Below are 20,018 nucleotides of genomic sequence, written 5' to 3'. Positions count from 1 at the left end.
TCCGCTTATATTATAAATATTGCGTTTCAGGAACAGAAAAATGATACGGACTCGAAGTATTCGTTTCCTAAAAATGATTATTCTTTTGGAAATGATGATTTTGAACCAATCGATTGGGCAGCTGCAAATCGTAACGCTGTAAATATTAAATAATGAAAACTACACAAATATGTTTTAAATATTTAATTTCTAATATTAATATTGTTTAATATGTTAATATTATATATTTATTAACAGGAGGAATCTCGTAAAGCGCGATGGGCAAATGCTCCAAAACTGACAAAAGATTTTTATCGTGAAGAGTCAGAAGTTGCTAATATGACGATGAAGGATGTGAATGAGTTGCGTCTTTCTAACAATAACATTACCGTTTCTCGACTCATAACAAGTAAAGATGAAAAGTTTGATGACATTCCTAATCCAGTTTGGAAATTCGAGCAATGTTTTAAAGATTATCCTGATCTTCTGGAAGAGATTAATAAACAGAACTTTACTGAACCCTCTCCAATACAGAAGCAAGCATGGCCTATATTATTAAAAGGAGAAGATTTGATAGGTATAGCCCAAACAGGCACAGGTAAAACCTTAGCATTTTTGCTTCCAGCTCTGATTCATACTGATGGTCAACCGAAACCTCGCAACGGTCCGAACATATTAGTACTGGCACCAACGCGAGAATTAGCACTACAAATAGAAAAAGAAGTAAACAAATACTCGTTCCGTGGAATGAAAGCGTAAGTTGGGAAAAAATTAACTGATACGTACTATGAAAATAAATTTGTGATTTTATATAGTGTATGTATTTATGGTGGCGGTAGTCGACGTGATCAAATTAATGATTTTCAAAAAGGTGCTGAATGCATTATTTGCACACCTGGACGACTCAATGACTTAGTTCAAGCTAAAGTTATTGATGTTACAACCATAACATATTTAATATTGGATGAAGCAGACCGTATGCTGGATTTGGGTTTCGAACCACAGATTCGTAAAATTTTACTTGATATACGTCCTGATCGACAGACCGTTATGACTAGTGCTACATGGCCTGCAGGTGTTAGAAGACTCGCAGAAAGTTATATGAAGGACCCTATACAAGTGTATGTTGGTTCGCTCGATTTAACAGCAACACATACAGTAAAACAAGTTATTGAATTCGTAGAAGAAGACCAGAAATTTAATGTGGTAAAATGACTAATAAACTTAGGTATTCTAAACGCAGTTAATTTTATTTGTTCAAGGTCTTAAGATTTTTAAAACGATTAATGGGAAGTGATAAGGTTATTATTTTCTGTGGTAAGCGAACTCGTGCTGACGATTTATCCAGTGAACTTTGTTTGGAAGGCCTTTCAACACAATGTATACATGGATCACGTGATCAGGTTACTAATATATATATTACCTATTGTTACGGATATATACTCCAAAAAAAATTTTTACATGAAATTATATAATACAAATATTTTTCAGGCCGATCGAGAACAAGCAATTGCTGATATATCGTCAGGTGATATACAGGTGTTAGTAGCTACAGATGTGGCTTCAAGAGGCTTAGATATTGATGATATAACGTAATTGCTTAGTAATATTTATTATAGAAAAAGTTTAAAATGTTTTTTTTTAGGCATGTTATTAATTTCGATTTTCCACGTAATATTGAAGAGTATGTTCATCGTGTTGGTAGAACTGGACGCGCTGGGCGATCCGGCACTTCCATAAGTTATATAACACGCTCAGATTGGGGTATTGCAAAGGATCTCATTCGTATTTTAGAAGAAGCTGGTCAAGAAGTTCCAGAAGAACTACATAGAATGTCCAACCGTTTTGACGAGATGAAAGAAAGACGTGGTACAGATTTTAAAAGGGGTGGTCGTTTTAATCGCCGTTACTAAATAATACTTTTTTAAACATAGTACGAATAATCACTATTAAGATTAACATGGTAACAGCGCACCTTGAAAACAACATTGCATTTTGTTTTTCACATTGCAGAGGTAACATGTTATTCGATAAACAAAATCGTAAATAACCCTGTTTGATTCGAACCGATGAGTGTTATACTTAAAAGAACGTTGATCGTTAAAATTGAAAATTAATTAACAAACTATTTCTAATGTTATTAGTATAGTAATGTACAATAAGAAAAATCTGAAATAAAATTAATTAAAAATGTGTATTATTTAAATTTAAATACAAAATTACATTTTAGAATAAGGTTTTAAATAAGAAATATTTAAAATATGTTTTTTATACAGTGAACTTTGTTAATTTAATAAATTTAATCAATTACAACTTTATGATGATTCTATTGTGTTCTTACTTTTTCGTTTGTGAAAGTTTTAACTTTTTCCTGAAAATAAGATATTTTATTTGAAATTTTTTTAAGATGGAGATTAATTATTTGTACAGGCAATGATGTGAGTTAAATATTGTAATCGCTATATACGATTTTTAATCAGAGGCTGATAAAGTCGATTAAATTTCTGTATTAGTAAGTTTTCTAGTTGTTTCATTTAAAATGAATTTTAATAGGATTCAGTTTTAATAGGATTCATAAATGTATTGGATGAGGTATAAAATGAACTTAATATAAAATATATATTTTTTTCACATTATACATTTTTAATTTGAATGTTATTTTAAACAGACAATTGATAGACAATTGATCACTGCTCAAGTATAGTACTGTAGTCAAGTCAAGGTCAAGTCAAGCCAATGAATGCCATTATACTAACTTGAAATCTTTACTATCACTTCGAATGATCATTTCTCACTAAGCCATAGATAAGACCTCCTAAGAAATCAATTCATCTGATCAGTTCATAAAATTATTAACAATGTCAACATAGCGATGGCGCGAGGACCGTTATCGATGTCATTTGAAATAAATCTTTAATTTAATAAATTTAAATAATAAACGTCATTTAATTTAATAAAATTTGTTAAAGTTGTATACATATTTATATAATCTTATATGAAATATTTAATAAAAGTAGCTATACGCAGATACTTGTTTCCATGGCTGTCTGATTGAATGGAAAAGAAAGCAATGAGAAAGCACGCTTTCCATATATTGATAAATTTTATCAATAATTTTATTGTATTATTCCATTGCGAGTGTAGATATATATTGTTCGATTTGTGGACTATAGAACAAGTAACATATAGTTGTTCATGTGGAAGATTATCTGTGTTGAGAGTTGAACCACAGTATCCTAAATAATGAACTAAGCTCACTTTAGATGGTGATTGCAGACGCCAATAGAATTGTGAATTGCAATCTTTTGAATTGAAATGGAATATCCGTTAGAATTATTGGATTGCGGAGATTAAAGACATCTTTACTTTTGAGAGAGGTCTGTAATATTTGTATGATTAATATAATATTGTTATATATGATAACTGATACTACGATTTTCAATCACAGTAAATGGGGTAGAATCGATTACGGTTAGAGTGAATTAAAAAATTCTGTTTGATATTTAATCTGTTTGTATGATTTCTTATTTACATGTCGGTTGCTAATTAACAGAATTTCAAAGTGAATTGATTAGCTCTTCAAAATGATGTAGCATTTATCATTATCATTTTGGAATGAAATTATTTCTCAATATTTTATAACACTCGCGACAAAAGATTGGCCATTGATAAATCAATAGACACAAAAGGGAAAACCAAACGATATATTTTGAATAAATCACCGCCTATTGCACAAAAAATATAAAAAATCATTAACATAATTATTAATATAATGAACTCAAAAACAATCCGAGCTACTCTGACGAAATAGATCTTTAATTTTGAGATCTCTAGTTGCCTCTTTCTCTGCAAATTTAGCAGATTTTTCATTTACGTTGGTATCAGGTACAGGCACAGGGTTTTGACGACGTATTCCAGACGTAAGTGCTTCCAAAATTTCTTAAGAGATCACATTTTTGTTTTTTTCCACGACTGATCTCTGTTTGACATTAGTATGACATTTTTAATGTTGTACCTTTTGCAGCTCTTACTTGCATTATAAAAGACATGTTTGTCGTTTTCTTCACTGTTAAGCAAAACACGATCAGAAATACGGCTGGGTCGTTAATCGAGGTTACTGTTGTACGAAGTAGCTGTTAATCGAGTTATTAGTGTATAGGTTCTTCTGAGACGCTCTTCTCAGAATGCTAATCGGTACATTGTTCTTATCAATGTAACCGTAATTTTATGAATTGAATTTGATATGATTATATGAATTTGATATGAATATGTCAGAACTTTGTAAACTTTTATAATTTAACACATGTAGTATGAAAATAGTATGTGGGCTTACCTATTAAATAGTGTGCTAATCCGATTTATCCCCTTGTGAAATTCATTTGTGTCCAAAAAGTCTAAACCAAATTAATATAGTTACATCACGCAAATTTGAGTATGGGCTGCCAAATGTATTTATATTAATTTTGAAAGAACGACACAAGTTTTCTTGTTCATTGGTTACTTTTGCAAGAGACGAGTCGGTGGTCGGATCGTTTTTTTAGCGGCTTGTGTTTTTTCAATTGGATTTGGTTTTAAGGCTGGTATGTATCTTCCTCCAAAAAATTCGTGTTTCGTGATTCATGATTCGTGATTCGTGATACTTGATACGTGTTTCATGACTTCAGTTCGAATATATGTTCAACTTTTTTCAATTAATTCTGGAACTTGTTAAAAATATTTTATAGTATTAAGAATTTTTGATTTGTTTTCGCAACCGACAAGAACTTGAAACAGCCGCCAATTTTGCTTGTTCCAAGAAATAACTGCAAATATAATGCACATATTAAACAAAAAGTTTTAAAGAAATCATTGTTTCTTTATTTAAAGAATTTTAAAACTATAATTAAAAAACAAAAATTAACTATAAAAAAAAATCACTGCAATTCACATATATTTAAGGTTATGTGACGTATTTGCAAAAAAAATCTCCATTTGAAATATTTATATAAGAATCATTGCGTGATGAGACTTAAGAAGGCGGCGGCAGTATTATTTTCGACATACTTTAAACATAAGAGTGCAATTGCTTTATTCCCTAATAATCAATGTTAAACATATTTTTAATTCTAATAGTCAATTTTAAATACCGTTTCATATCTTATGATTGAGGAGTTCGTAAAAGCGGTCGCGATTTGAATGTTTGAAATTTGGTTCGTTTTATAGAAAACGGAATAATCAGGTATTCCTTTATTTAGATTTTGCTTACTTCAAAATGGATACTTTTGGAACTGGTGCAACTCAATCTGAAAGGAACGAGTGTGGAGTTTTAAACTCAAACTTAAATCATTTTGATGATTTTATGGAGAAATTTCCTGCAGACCCTGCTTACATTGGTGCCATAATTGGTCGTGGCGGTTGTAAAATTAAAGAAATTAGAACAAACTTCAACGTTTATATACATATAAACAATGACACCAAGGAAATTTCTGTCAAGGGTCGTAATAGAAAAAATGTTGACGATGCAGTCAAATATATTCGTGATATTATGTCTGGTCAAGAAAATAGAAATTTTTCATTTCCAAATCACGAAGTCTCGCACAATCCCAAAGTTGTATTAAAAGAAAATACAATGAATCGTTTTAATGCTTCTTCCGAAAATGACAATATTCAGGTTGCAGCTCCAAAATCTGTAAGTATAAATTAAAAAGAAGGAGAATATGGATATATATTAATATAATATCTCATAACAAAATTGATTTAGGGAGAAAGTGGTGGAATTAGATTAAATGCGCCTACGAAAAATGTATATAATGGTGGCGCCGAAAACCATGTAGTATTGCAGCCTATCGATTGGGAAACTTTGAATAGAAAAGTTGTAAGAAAAATTTTTAAAATCTACATATTAAGTTATCGATTTACCATATTTATTTTGCTCACATGAGGCATTTTTGATTACAGGAAGAACATCGTAGGTTACACTGGGCGCATCTGCCAGACTTGAGAAAAAATTTTTATGAAGAAGTAGAGGAAGTCGCTATTAAGACAGAAGAAGAAGTGAATGAAATGCGTTATTTAAACAATAATATAAGTGTTTCCCGTTTGGTGACAAATGAAGATCAAATGTGTCCTGATATACCGAAACCAATTTGGAAATTTCAACATTGTTTCAAAGATTATCCTGATATCCTTGATGAGTTAAAGAAACAAAATTTTAATGAACCATCACCAATACAGAAGCAAGCATGGCCTATATTATTGAGAGGCGAGGATATGATAGGTATAGCCCAAACAGGGACTGGAAAAACTTTAGCATTTCTGCTTCCTGCTTTGATTCATACTGATGGACAGACTACACCACGTGAGAAACGTAATGGTCCAAATATATTAATTTTAGCGCCAACGCGAGAATTAGCATTACAAATAGCAAAAGAAGTTAACAAGTACTCGTTCCGTGGAATAAAAGCGTAAGTTAGGAAATAGTTAAACCATAGTTTAAAATGAATGAAGAAAAAAATTATTCAATGAAGAAATTCTTATTCAGTGTATGCATTTATGGTGGTGGGAATCGTCGTGACCAAATTAGTGTTTTCAAAGAAGGAGCTGAATGCGTTATTTGTACTCCTGGACGTCTTAATGATTTGGTTCAAGCTAAAGTTATAGACATTACATCAGTTACATATTTAATACTAGACGAAGCGGATCGTATGCTGGATATGGGTTTCGAGCCACAGATCCGAAAAATTCTACTCGACATACGTCCTGACAGGCAGACCGTCATGACTAGTGCCACCTGGCCACCAAGTGTTGGTAGATTGGCCGAAAGTTATATGAACAATCCTATTCAAGTGTGTGTTGGTTCGCTTGATTTAACTGCCACTCATACTGTGAGTCAAAATGTAGAACTCTTGGAGGATGCGGACAAATTTAATACGGTAATATTATTTGAAAACTTAAATAAGAAGAATTATGAAGAACAATGTATTTATTCTTGCTGCAGGTCCTTGCATTTTTAAAAAACCTTAAATCAACCGATAAGGTTATTATCTTCTGTTCTAAGCGAGCTCGTGCTGACGATTTGTCCAGTGATTTATCTCTAAAAGGCCTGTCAACACAATGTATACATGGTTCTCGTGATCAGGTACATAATGCATTAACTTAATTAGAGTAATGTCTCAGAATATAAAATTCTTATAAACTTAAAAAAAATTGTCTTTAGACCGATCGAGAACAAGCACTGGCTGATATAGCGTCAGGTGATATACAGGTTTTGATAGCGACAGATGTTGCTTCAAGAGGTTTAGATATTGAGGATATTACGTAAGTGCTTAGTAGTATTTGAAACCGAATTTGTTGTATTAATTGTTTTTCATTTAGTCATGTTATTAATTTTGATTTTCCGCGTAATATTGAGGAGTATGTTCATCGTGTTGGTAGAACTGGACGCGCTGGGCGAACTGGCACTGCCATAAGTTATATAACACGCTCGGATTGGGGTGTTGCAAAGGATCTCATTCGTATTTTAGAAGAAGCTGGTCAAGCAGCTCCAGAAGAACTATACAGAATGTCCAATCGTTTTGAGAAGATGAAAGAAAGACGTGGTACAGATTTTAAAAGGGGTGGTGGTTTTAATCGCCGTTACTAAATGATATTTTTTTAATATATGGTAGGGGTATTATTCGATAAACAAGATCGTGAATAACCCTGTTTGATTCGAACCGATCAGTGTTTTACTTAAAAAAGTGTTGATCGTTAAAATTGAAAATTAATTAATAAACTATTTCTAATGTTATTAGTATAATAATGTACAATAAGAAAAATCTAAAATAAAATTAATTAAAAATGTGTATTATTTAAATTGAAATACAAAATTACATTTTAGAATAAATTTTTAAATAAGAAATATTTAAAATATGTTTTTTATACAGTGAACTTTGTTAATTTAATAAATTTAATCAATTACAACTTTATGATGATTCTATTGTGTTCTTACTTTTTCGTTTGTAAAAGTTTCAACTTTTTCCTGAAAATAAGATATTTTATTTGAAATTTTTTTAAGATGGAGATTAATTATTTGTACAGGCAACGATGTGAGTTAAATATTGTAATCGCTATATACGATTTTTAATCAGAGGCTGATAAAGTTGATTAAATTTCTGTATTAGTAAGTTTTCTAGTTGTTTCATTTAAAATGAATTTTAATAGGATTCAGTTTTAATAGGATTCATAAATGTATTGGATGAGGTATAAAATGAACTTAATATAAAATATATATTTTTTTCACATTATACATTTTTAATTTGAATGTTATTTTAAACAGACAATTGATAGACAATTGATCACTGCTCAAGTATAGTACTGTAGTCAAGTCAAGGTCAAGTCAAGCCAATGAATGCCATTATACTAACTTGAAATCTTTACTATCACTTCGAATGATCATTTCTCACTAAGCCATAGATAAGACCTCCTAAGAAATCAATTCATCTGATCAGTTCATAAAATTATAAACAATGTCAACATAGCGATGGCGAGGATCGTTATCGATGTCATTTGAAATAAATCTTTAATTTAATATATTTAAATAATAAACGTCATTTAATTTAATAAAATTTGTTAAAGTTGTATACATATAATATTTAATAAAAGCAGCTATACGCAGATACGTGTTAACATGGCTGTCTGATTAAATGGAAAAGAAAGAAATTAGAAAGCACGCTTTCCAAATATTGATAAATTTTATCAATAATTTTATTTTATTATTCCATTGCGAGTGTAGATATATATTGTTCGATTTGTGGACTATAGAACAAGTAACATATAGTTGTTCATGTGGAAGATTATCTGTGTTGAGAGTTGAACCACAGTATCCTAAATATTGAACTAAGCTCGCTTTAGATGGTGATTGCAGACGCCAATAGAATTGTGAATTGCAATCTTTTGAATTGAAATGGCATATCCGTTAGAATTATTGGATTGCGGAGCTTAAAGACATCTTTACCTTTGAGAGAGATCTGTAATATTTGTATGATTAATATAATATTGTGATATATGATAATTGATACTACGATTTTCAATCACAGTAAATGGGGTAGAGTCGATTACGGTTAGAGTGAATTAAAAAATTCTGTTTGATATTTAATCCGTTTGTATGATTTCTTATTTACATGTCGGTTGCTAATTAACAGAATTTCAAAGTGAATTGAGTAGCTCTTCAAAATGATGTAGCATTTATCATTATCATTTTAGAATGAAATTATTTTTCAATATTTTATAACACTCGCGACAAAAGATTGGCCATTGATAAATCAATAGACACAAAAGGGAAAACCAAACGATATATTTTGAATAAATCACCGCCTATTGCACAAAAAATATAAAAAATCATTAACATAATTATTAATATAATGAACTCAAAAACAATCCGAGCTACTCTGACGAAATAGATCTTTAATTTTGAGATCTCTAGTTGCCTCTTTCTCCGCAAATTTAGCAGATTTTTCATTTACGTTGGTATCAGGTACAGGCACAGGGTTTTGACGACGTATTCCAGACGTAAGTGCTTCCAAAATTTCTTAAGAGATCACATTTTTGTTTCTTTCCACGACTGATCTCTGTTTGACATTAGTATGACATTTTTAATGTTGTACCTTTTGCAGAAAGTTTTATGGTATATTGATTCTCAAACCAGCTCTTACTTGCATTATAAAAGACATGTTTGTCGTTTTCTTCACTGTTAAGCAAAACACGATCAGAAATACAGCTGGGTCGTTAATCGAGGTTACTGTTGTACGAAGTAGCTGTTAATCGAGTTATTAGTGTATAGGTTCTTCTGAGACGCTCTTCTCAGAATGCTAATCGGTACATTGTTCTTATCAATGTAACCGTAATTTTATGAATTGAATTTGATATGATTATATGAATTTGATATGAATATGTCAGAACTTTGTAAACTTTTATAATTTAACACATGTAGTATGAAAATAGTATGTGGGCTTACCTATTAAATAGTGTGCTAATCCGATTTATCCCCTTGTGAAATTCATTTGTGTCCAAAAAGTCTAAACCAAATTAATATAGTTACATCACGCAAATTTGAGTATGGGCTGCCAAATGTATTTATATTAATTTTGAAAGAACGACACAAGTTTTCTTGTTCATTGGTTACTTTTGCAAGAGACGAGTCGGTGGTCGGATCGTTTTTTTAGCGGCTTGTGTTTTTTCAATTGGATTTGGTTTTAAGGCTGGTATGTATCTTCCTCCAAAAAATTCGTGTTTCGTGATTCATGATTCGTGATTCGTGATACTTGATACGTGTTTCATGACTTCAGTTCGAATATATGTTCAACTTTTTTCAATTAATTCTGGAACTTGTTAAAAATATTTTATAGTATTAAGAATTTTTGATTTGTTTTCGCAACCGACAAGAACTTGAAACAGCCGCCAATTTTGCTTGTTCCAAGAAATAACTGCAAATATAATGCACATATTAAACAAAAAGTTTTAAAGAAATCATTGTTTCTTTATTTAAAGAATTTTAAAACTATAATTAAAAAACAAAAATTAACTATAAAAAAAAATCACTGCAATTCACATATATTTAAGGTTATGTGACGTATTTGCAAAAAAAATCTCCATTTGAAATATTTATATAAGAATCATTGCGTGATGAGACTTAAGAAGGCGGCGGCAGTATTATTTTCGACATACTTTAAACATAAGAGTGCAATTGCTTTATTCCCTAATAATCAATGTTAAACATATTTTTAATTCTAATAGTCAATTTTAAATACCGTTTCATATCTTATGATTGAGGAGTTCGTAAAAGCGGTCGCGATTTGAATGTTTGAAATTTGGTTCGTTTTATAGAAAACGGAATAATCAGGTATTCCTTTATTTAGATTTTGCTTACTTCAAAATGGATACTTTTGGAACTGGTGCAACTCAATCTGAAAGGAACGAGTGTGGAGTTTTAAACTCAAACTTAAATCATTTTGATGATTTTATGGAGAAATTTCCTGCAGACCCTGCTTACATTGGTGCCATAATTGGTCGTGGCGGTTGTAAAATTAAAGAAATTAGAACAAACTTCAACGTTTATATACATATAAACAATGACACCAAGGAAATTTCTGTCAAGGGTCGTAATAGAAAAAATGTTGACGATGCAGTCAAATATATTCGTGATATTATGTCTGGTCAAGAAAATAGAAATTTTTCATTTCCAAATCACGAAGTCTCGCACAATCCCAAAGTTGTATTAAAAGAAAATACAATGAATCGTTTTAATGCTTCTTCCGAAAATGACAATATTCAGGTTGCAGCTCCAAAATCTGTAAGTATAAATTAAAAAGAAGGAGAATATGGATATATATTAATATAATATCTCATAACAAAATTGATTTAGGGAGAAAGTGGTGGAATTAGATTAAATGCGCCTACGAAAAATGTATATAATGGTGGCGCCGAAAACCATGTAGTATTGCAGCCTATCGATTGGGAAACTTTGAATAGAAAAGTTGTAAGAAAAATTTTTAAAATCTACATATTAAGTTATCGATTTACCATATTTATTTTGCTCACATGAGGCATTTTTGATTACAGGAAGAACATCGTAGGTTACACTGGGCGCATCTGCCAGACTTGAGAAAAAATTTTTATGAAGAAGTAGAGGAAGTCGCTATTAAGACAGAAGAAGAAGTGAATGAAATGCGTTATTTAAACAATAATATAAGTGTTTCCCGTTTGGTGACAAATGAAGATCAAATGTGTCCTGATATACCGAAACCAATTTGGAAATTTCAACATTGTTTCAAAGATTATCCTGATATCCTTGATGAGTTAAAGAAACAAAATTTTAATGAACCATCACCAATACAGAAGCAAGCATGGCCTATATTATTGAGAGGCGAGGATATGATAGGTATAGCCCAAACAGGGACTGGAAAAACTTTAGCATTTCTGCTTCCTGCTTTGATTCATACTGATGGACAGACTACACCACGTGAGAAACGTAATGGTCCAAATATATTAATTTTAGCGCCAACGCGAGAATTAGCATTACAAATAGCAAAAGAAGTTAACAAGTACTCGTTCCGTGGAATAAAAGCGTAAGTTAGGAAATAGTTAAACCATAGTTTAAAATGAATGAAGAAAAAAAATTATGAAATTCTTATTCAGTGTATGCATTTATGGTGGTGGGAATCGTCGTGACCAAATTAGTGTTTTCAAAGAAGGAGCTGAATGCGTTATTTGTACTCCTGGACGTCTTAATGATTTGGTTCAAGCTAAAGTTATAGACATTACATCAGTTACATATTTAATACTAGACGAAGCGGATCGTATGCTGGATATGGGTTTCGAGCCACAGATCCGAAAAATTCTACTCGACATACGTCCTGACAGGCAGACCGTCATGACTAGTGCCACCTGGCCACCAAGTGTTGGTAGATTGGCCGAAAGTTATATGAACAATCCTATTCAAGTGTGTGTTGGTTCGCTTGATTTAACTGCCACTCATACTGTGAGTCAAAATGTAGAACTCTTGGAGGATGCGGACAAATTTAATACGGTAATATTATTTGAAAACTTAAATAAGAAGAATTATGAAGAACAATGTATTTATTCTTGTTGCAGGTCCTTGCATTTTTAAAAAACCTTAAATCAACCGATAAGGTTATTATCTTCTGTTCTAAGCGAGCTCGTGCTGACGATTTGTCCAGTGATTTATCTCTAAAAGGCCTGTCAACACAATGTATACATGGTTCTCGTGATCAGGTACATAATGCATTAACTTAATTAGAGTAATGTCTCAGAATATAAAATTCTTATAAACTTAAAAAAAATTGTCTTTAGACCGATCGAGAACAAGCACTGGCTGATATAGCGTCAGGTGATATACAGGTTTTGATAGCGACAGATGTTGCTTCAAGAGGTTTAGATATTGAGGATATTACGTAAGTGCTTAGTAGTATTTGAAACCGAATTTGTTGTATTAATTGTTTTTCATTTAGTCATGTTATTAATTTTGATTTTCCGCGTAATATTGAGGAGTATGTTCATCGTGTTGGTAGAACTGGACGCGCTGGGCGAACTGGCACTGCCATAAGTTATATAACACGCTCGGATTGGGGTGTTGCAAAGGATCTCATTCGTATTTTAGAAGAAGCTGGTCAAGCAGCTCCAGAAGAACTATACAGAATGTCCAATCGTTTTGAGAAGATGAAAGAAAGACGTGGTACAGATTTTAAAAGGGGTGGTGGTTTTAATCGCCGTTACTAAATGATATTTTTTTAATATATGGTAGGGGTATTATTCGATAAACAAGATCGTGAATAACCCTGTTTGATTCGAACCGATCAGTGTTTTACTTAAAAAAGTGTTGATCGTTAAAATTGAAAATTAATTAATAAACTATTTCTAATGTTATTAGTATAATAATGTACAATAAGAAAAATCTAAAATAAAATTAATTAAAAATGTGTATTATTTAAATTGAAATACAAAATTACATTTTAGAATAAATTTTTAAATAAGAAATATTTAAAATATGTTTTTTATACAGTGAACTTTGTTAATTTAATAAATTTAATCAATTACAACTTTATGATGATTCTATTGTGTTCTTACTTTTTCGTTTGTAAAAGTTTCAACTTTTTCCTGAAAATAAGATATTTTATTTGAAATTTTTTTAAGATGGAGATTAATTATTTGTACAGGCAACGATGTGAGTTAAATATTGTAATCGCTATATACGATTTTTAATCAGAGGCTGATAAAGTTGATTAAATTTCTGTATTAGTAAGTTTTCTAGTTGTTTCATTTAAAATGAATTTTAATAGGATTCGGTTTTAATAGGATTCATAAATGTATTGGATGTGGTATAAAATGAACTTAATATAAAATATATATTTTTTTCACATTATACATTTTTAATTTGAATGTTATTTTAAACAGACAATTGATAGACAATTGATCACTGCTCAAGTATAGTACTGAGGTCAGGTCAAGGTCAAGTCAAGGTCAAGTCAAGGTCAAGTCAAGCCAATGAATGCCATTATACTAACTTGAAATCTTTACTATCACTTCGAATGATCATTTCTCACTAAGCCATAGATAAGACCTCCTAAGAAATCAATTCATCTGATCAGTTCATAAAATTATAAACAATGTCAACATAGCGATGGCGAGGATCGTTATCGATGTCATTTGAAATAAATCTTTAATTTAATATATTTAAATAATAAACGTCATTTAATTTAATAAAATTTGTTAAAGTTGTATACATATAATATTTAATAAAAGCAGCTATACGCAGATACGTGTTAACATGGCTGTCTGATTAAATGGAAAAGAAAGAAATTAGAAAGCACGCTTTCCAAATATTGATAAATTTTATCAATAATTTTATTTTATTATTCCATTGCGAGTGTAGATATATATTGTTCGATTTGTGGACTATAGAACAAGTAACATATAGTTGTTCATGTGGAAGATTATCTGTGTTGAGAGTTGAACCACAGTATCCTAAATATTGAACTAAGCTCGCTTTAGATGGTGATTGCAGACGCCAATAGAATTGTGAATTGCAATCTTTTGAATTGAAATGGCATATCCGTTAGAATTATTGGATTGCGGAGATTAAAGACATCTTTACCTTTGAGAGAGATCTGTAATATTTGTATGATTAATATAATATTGTGATATATGATAATTGATACTACGATTTTCAATCACAGTAAATGGGGTAGAGTCGATTACGGTTAGAGTGAATTAAAAAATTCTGTTTGATATTTAATCCGTTTGTATGATTTCTTATTTACATGTCGGTTGCTAATTAACAGAATTTCAAAGTGAATTGAGTAGCTCTTCAAAATGATGTAGCATTTATCATTATCATTTTAGAATGAAATTATTTTTCAATATTTTATAACACTCGCGACAAAAGATTGGCCATTGATAAATCAATAGACACAAAAGGGAAAACCAAACGATATATTTTGAATAAATCACCGCCTATTGCACAAAAAATATAAAAAATCATTAACATAATTATTAATATAATGAACTCAAAAACAATCCGAGCTACTCTGACGAAATAGATCTTTAATTTTGAGATCTCTAGTTGCCTCTTTCTCTGCAAATTTAGCAGATTTTTCATTTACGTTGGTATCAGGTACAGGCACAGGGTTTTGACGACGTATTCCAGACGTAAGTGCTTCCAAAATTTCTTAAGAGATCACATTTTTGTTTCTTTCCACGACTGATCTCTGTTTGACATTAGTATGACATTTTTAATGTTGTACCTTTTGCAGAAAGTTTTATGGTATATTGATTCTCAAACCAGCTCTTACTTGCATTATAAAAGACATGTTTGTCGTTTTCTTCACTGTTAAGCAAAACACGATCAGAAATACGGCTGGGTCGTTAATCGAGGTTACTGTTGTACGAAGTAGCTGTTAATCGAGTTATTAGTGTATAGGTTCTTCTGAGACGCTCTTCTCAGAATGCTAATCGGTACATTGTTCTTATCAATGTAACCGTAATTTTATGAATTGAATTTGATATGATTATATGAATTTGATATGAATATGTCAGAACTTTGTAAACTTTTATAATTTAACACATGTAGTATGAAAATAGTATGTGGGCTTACCTATTAAATAGTGTGCTAATCCGATTTATCCCCTTGTGAAATTCATTTGTGTCCAAAAAGTCTAAACCAAATTAATATAGTTACATCACGCAAATTTGAGTATGGGCTGCCAAATGTATTTATATTAATTTTGAAAGAACGACACAAGTTTTCTTGTTCATTGGTTACTTTTGCAAGAGACGAGTCGGTGGTCGGATCGTTTTTTTAGCGGCTTGTGTTTTTTCAATTGGATTTGGTTTTAAGGCTGGTATGTATCTTCCTCCAAAAAATTCGTGTTTCGTGATTCATGATTCGTGATTCGTGATACTTGATACGTGTTTCATGACTTCAGTTCGAATATATGTTCAACTTTTTTCAATTAATTCTGGAACTTGTTAAAAATATTTTATAGTATTAAGAATTTTTGATTTGTTTTCGCAACCGACAAGAACTTGAAACAGCCGCCAATTTTGCTTGTTCCAAGAAATAACTGCAAATATAATGCACATATTAAACAAAAAGTTTTAAAGAAATCATTGTTTCTTTATTTAAAGAATTTTAAAACTATAATTAAAAAACAAAAATTAACTATAAAAAAAAATCACTGCAATTCACATATATTTAAGGTTATGTGACGTATTTGCAAAAAAAATCTCCATTTGAAATATTTATATAAGAATCATTGCGTGATGAGACTTAAGAAGGCGGCGGCAGTATTATTTTCGACATACTTTAAACATAAGAGTGCAATTGCTTTATTCCCTAATAATCAATGTTAAAAAACATATTTTTAATTTTAATAGTCAATTTTAAATACCGTTTCATATGTTATGATTGAGGAGTTCGTAAAAGCGGTCGTGATTTGAATGTTTGAAATTTGGTTCGTTTTATAGAAAACGGAATAATCAGGTATTCCTTTATTTAGATTTTGCTTACTTCAAAATGGATACTTTTGGAACTGGTGCAACTCAATCTGAAAGGAACGAGTGTGGAGTTTTAAACTCAAACTTAAATCATTTTGATGATTTTATGGAGAAATTTCCTGCAGACCCTGCTTACATTGGTGCCATAATTGGTCGTGGCGGTTGTAAAATTAAAGAAATTAGAACAAACTTCAACGTTTATATACATATAAACAATGACACCAAGGAAATTTCTGTCAAGGGTCGTAATAGAAAAAATGTTGACGATGCAGTCAAATATATTCGTGATATTATGTCTGGTCAAGAAAATAGAAATTTTTCATTTCCAAATCACGAAGTCTCGCACAATCCCAAAGTTGTATTAAAAGAAAATACAATGAATCGTTTTAATGCTTCTTCCGAAAATGACAATATTCAGGTTGCAGCTCCAAAATCTGTAAGTATAAATTAAAAAGAAGGAGAATATGGATATATATTAATATAATATCTCATAACAAAATTGATTTAGGGAGAAAGTGGTGGAATTAGATTAAATGCGCCTACGAAAAATGTATATAATGGTGGCGCCGAAAACCATGTAGTATTGCAGCCTATCGATTGGGAAACTTTGAATAGAAAAGTTGTAAGAAAAATTTTTAAAATCTACATATTAAGTTATCGATTTACCATATTTATTTTGCTCACATGAGGCATTTTTGATTACAGGAAGAACATCGTAGGTTACACTGGGCGCATCTGCCAGACTTGAGAAAAAATTTTTATGAAGAAGTAGAGGAAGTCGCTATTAAGACAGAAGAAGAAGTGAATGAAATGCGTTATTTAAACAATAATATAAGTGTTTCCCGTTTGGTGACAAATGAAGATCAAATGTGTCCTGATATACCGAAACCAATTTGGAAATTTCAACATTGTTTCAAAGATTATCCTGATATCCTTGATGAGTTAAAGAAACAAAATTTTAATGAACCATCACCAATACAGAAGCAAGCATGGCCTATATTATTGAGAGGCGAGGATATGATAGGTATAGCCCAAACAGGGACTGGAAAAACTTTAGCATTTCTGCTTCCTGCTTTGATTCATACTGATGGACAGACTACACCACGTGAGAAACGTAATGGTCCAAATATATTAATTTTAGCGCCAACGCGAGAATTAGCATTACAAATAGCAAAAGAAGTTAACAAGTACTCGTTCCGTGGAATAAAAGCGTAAGTTAGGAAATAGTTAAACCATAGTTTAAAATGAATGAAGAAAAAAATTATTATGAAATTCTTATTCAGTGTATGCATTTATGGTGGTGGGAATCGTCGTGACCAAATTAGTGTTTTCAAAGAAGGAGCTGAATGCGTTATTTGTACTCCTGGACGTCTTAATGATTTGGTTCAAGCTAAAGTTATAGACATTACATCAGTTACATATTTAATACTAGACGAAGCGGATCGTATGCTGGATATGGGTTTCGAGCCACAGATCCGAAAAATTCTACTCGACATACGTCCTGACAGGCAGACCGTCATGACTAGTGCCACCTGGCCACCAAGTGTTGGTAGATTGGCCGAAAGTTATATGAACAATCCTATTCAAGTGTGTGTTGGTTCGCTTGATTTAACTGCCACTCATACTGTGAGTCAAAATGTAGAACTCTTGGAGGATGCGGACAAATTTAATACGGTAATATTATTTGAAAACTTAAATAAGAAGAATTATGAAGAACAATGTATTTATTCTTGTTGCAGGTCCTTGCATTTTTAAAAAACCTTAAATCAACCGATAAGGTTATTATCTTCTGTTCTAAGCGAGCTCGTGCTGACGATTTGTCCAGTGATTTATCTCTAAAAGGCCTGTCAACACAATGTATACATGGTTCTCGTGATCAGGTACATAATGCATTAACTTAATTAGAGTAATGTCTCAGAATATAAAATTCTTATAAACTTAAAAAAAATTGTCTTTAGACCGATCGAGAACAAGCACTGGCTGATATAGCGTCAGGTGATATACAGGTTTTGATAGCGACAGATGTTGCTTCAAGAGGTTTAGATATTGAGGATATTACGTAAGTGCTTAGTAGTATTTGAAACCGAATTTGTTGTATTAATTGTTTTTCATTTAGTCATGTTATTAATTTTGATTTTCCGCGTAATATTGAGGAGTATGTTCATCGTGTTGGTAGAACTGGACGCGCTGGGCGAACTGGCACTGCCATAAGTTATATAACACGCTCGGATTGGGGTGTTGCAAAGGATCTCATTCGTATTTTAGAAGAAGCTGGTCAAGCAGCTCCAGAAGAACTATACAGAATGTCCAATCGTTTTGAGAAGATGAAAGAAAGACGTGGTACAGATTTTAAAAGGGGTGGTGGTTTTAATCGCCGTTACTAAATGATATTTTTTTAATATATGGTAGGGGTATTATTCGATAAACAAGATCGTGAATAACCCTGTTTGATTCGAACCGATCAGTGTTTTACTTAAAAAAGTGTTGATCGTTAAAATATTGAAAATTAATTAATAAACTATTTCTAATGTTATTAGTATAATAATGTACAATAAGAAAAATCTAAAATAAAATTAATTAAAAATGTGTATTATTTAAATTGAAATACAAAATTACATTTTAGAATAAGGTTTTAAAGAAGAAATATTTAAAATATGTTTTTTATACAGTGAACTTTGTTAATTTAATAAATTTAATCAATTACAACTTTATGATGATTCTATTGTGTTCTTACTTTTTCGTTTGTAAAAGTTTCAACTTTTTCCTGAAAATAAGATATTTTATTTGAAATTTTTTTAAGATGGAGATTAATTATTTGTACAGGCAATGATGTGAGTTAAATATTGTAATCGCTATATACGATTTTTAATCAGAGGCTGATAAAGTCGATTAAATTTCTGTATTAGTAAGTTTTCTAGTTGTTCCATTTAAAATGAATTAGTTTTAATGGGATTCATAAATGTATTTGGATGAGGTATAAAATGAACTTAATATAAAATATATATTTATTTCACATTATACATTTTTAATTTGAATGTTATTTTAAACAGACAATTGATAGACAATTGATCACTGCTTAAGTATAGTACTGTAGTCAAGTCAAGGTCAAGTCAAGCCAATGAATGCCATTATACTAACTTGAAATCTTTACTATCACTTCGAATGATCATTTCTCACTAAGCCATAGATAAGACCTCCTAAGAAATAAATTCATCTGATCAGTTCATAAAATTATAAACAATGTCAACATAGCGATGGCGAAGATCGTTATCGATGTCATTTGAAATAAATCTTTAATTTAATTAATTTAAATAATAAACGTCATTTAATTTAATAAAATTTGTTAAAGTTGTATACATATTTATATAATCTTATATGAAATATTTAATAAAAGTAGCTATACGCAGATACATGTTTCCATGGCTGTCTGATTAAATGGAAAAGAAAGAAATGAGAAAGCACGCTTTCCAAATATTGATAAATTTTTATCTGTGTTGAGAGTTGAACCA

At 30.9% G+C, this 20,018-nt stretch overlaps 4 protein-coding genes and 1 long non-coding RNA gene across 8 annotated transcripts; 4 read left to right on the top strand and 1 right to left on the bottom strand.

Annotated features, from left to right (window-relative positions):
• Positions 1–18: 18 nt before the first annotated feature.
• LOC119663029 (probable ATP-dependent RNA helicase DDX43) lies at positions 19–2,143 on the top strand (the record flags this gene model as incomplete). Its single annotated transcript, XM_038072690.1, has 6 exons — positions 19–138; positions 238–734; positions 795–1,185; positions 1,242–1,382; positions 1,471–1,571; positions 1,625–2,143. Coding segments are annotated over 6 exons (1,518 nt in total), but the record flags the coding sequence as incomplete, so codon positions are not given.
• Positions 2,144–4,325: 2,182 nt separating this feature from the next.
• Positions 4,326–17,281, bottom strand: LOC119663034. 4 transcript variants are annotated; one of them, XR_005250951.1, is made up of 4 exons: positions 15,608–15,697; positions 9,953–10,421; positions 4,481–4,781; positions 4,326–4,418 (listed from the first exon to the last, which is right to left on the bottom strand). It is a non-coding gene; the product is annotated as an uncharacterized LOC119663034 (long non-coding RNA). The 4 variants fall into 4 exon arrangements; XR_005250949.1 differs by lacking the exon at positions 4,326–4,418 and adding an exon at positions 17,194–17,281 and having other exon boundaries at positions 4,539–4,781; positions 15,608–16,076; XR_005250948.1 differs by lacking the exon at positions 4,326–4,418 and adding an exon at positions 17,176–17,265 and having other exon boundaries at positions 4,539–4,781; positions 15,608–16,076.
• Positions 4,486–7,685, top strand: LOC119663030 (probable ATP-dependent RNA helicase DDX43). The gene is made up of 8 exons (XM_038072691.1): positions 4,486–4,559; positions 5,214–5,647; positions 5,720–5,833; positions 5,917–6,422; positions 6,500–6,890; positions 6,956–7,096; positions 7,175–7,275; positions 7,333–7,685. The coding sequence occupies exons 2-8, from the start codon at positions 5,231–5,233 to the stop codon at positions 7,598–7,600; spliced, it is 1,938 nt and encodes a 645-aa protein (XP_037928619.1). The 5' UTR covers positions 4,486–4,559; positions 5,214–5,230; the 3' UTR covers positions 7,601–7,685.
• Positions 10,126–13,318, top strand: LOC119663032 (probable ATP-dependent RNA helicase DDX43). The gene is made up of 8 exons (XM_038072693.1): positions 10,126–10,199; positions 10,854–11,287; positions 11,360–11,473; positions 11,557–12,062; positions 12,133–12,523; positions 12,589–12,729; positions 12,808–12,908; positions 12,966–13,318. Exons 2-8 carry the CDS (start codon positions 10,871–10,873, stop codon positions 13,231–13,233), a joined length of 1,938 nt encoding a protein of 645 aa, XP_037928621.1. The 5' UTR covers positions 10,126–10,199; positions 10,854–10,870; the 3' UTR covers positions 13,234–13,318.
• On the top strand, positions 15,781–19,010 carry LOC119663031 (probable ATP-dependent RNA helicase DDX43). Its single transcript, XM_038072692.1, has 8 exons — positions 15,781–15,854; positions 16,512–16,945; positions 17,018–17,131; positions 17,215–17,720; positions 17,793–18,183; positions 18,249–18,389; positions 18,468–18,568; positions 18,626–19,010. The coding sequence occupies exons 2-8, from the start codon at positions 16,529–16,531 to the stop codon at positions 18,891–18,893; spliced, it is 1,938 nt and encodes a 645-aa protein (XP_037928620.1). The 5' UTR covers positions 15,781–15,854; positions 16,512–16,528; the 3' UTR covers positions 18,894–19,010.
• The last annotated feature ends 1,008 nt before the right edge of the window (positions 19,011–20,018 follow it).

The sequence above is a fragment of the Teleopsis dalmanni genome, unplaced genomic scaffold (genome assembly GCF_002237135.1).
Source record: "Teleopsis dalmanni isolate 2A unplaced genomic scaffold, ASM223713v2 unscaffolded_contig_0088, whole genome shotgun sequence".
Classification (NCBI taxonomy): Eukaryota; Metazoa; Arthropoda; class Insecta; order Diptera; family Diopsidae; genus Teleopsis; species Teleopsis dalmanni.
The sequence above is the reverse complement of the archived record's forward strand: the minus strand, read 5'-3'. Positions and strand labels throughout refer to the sequence as shown.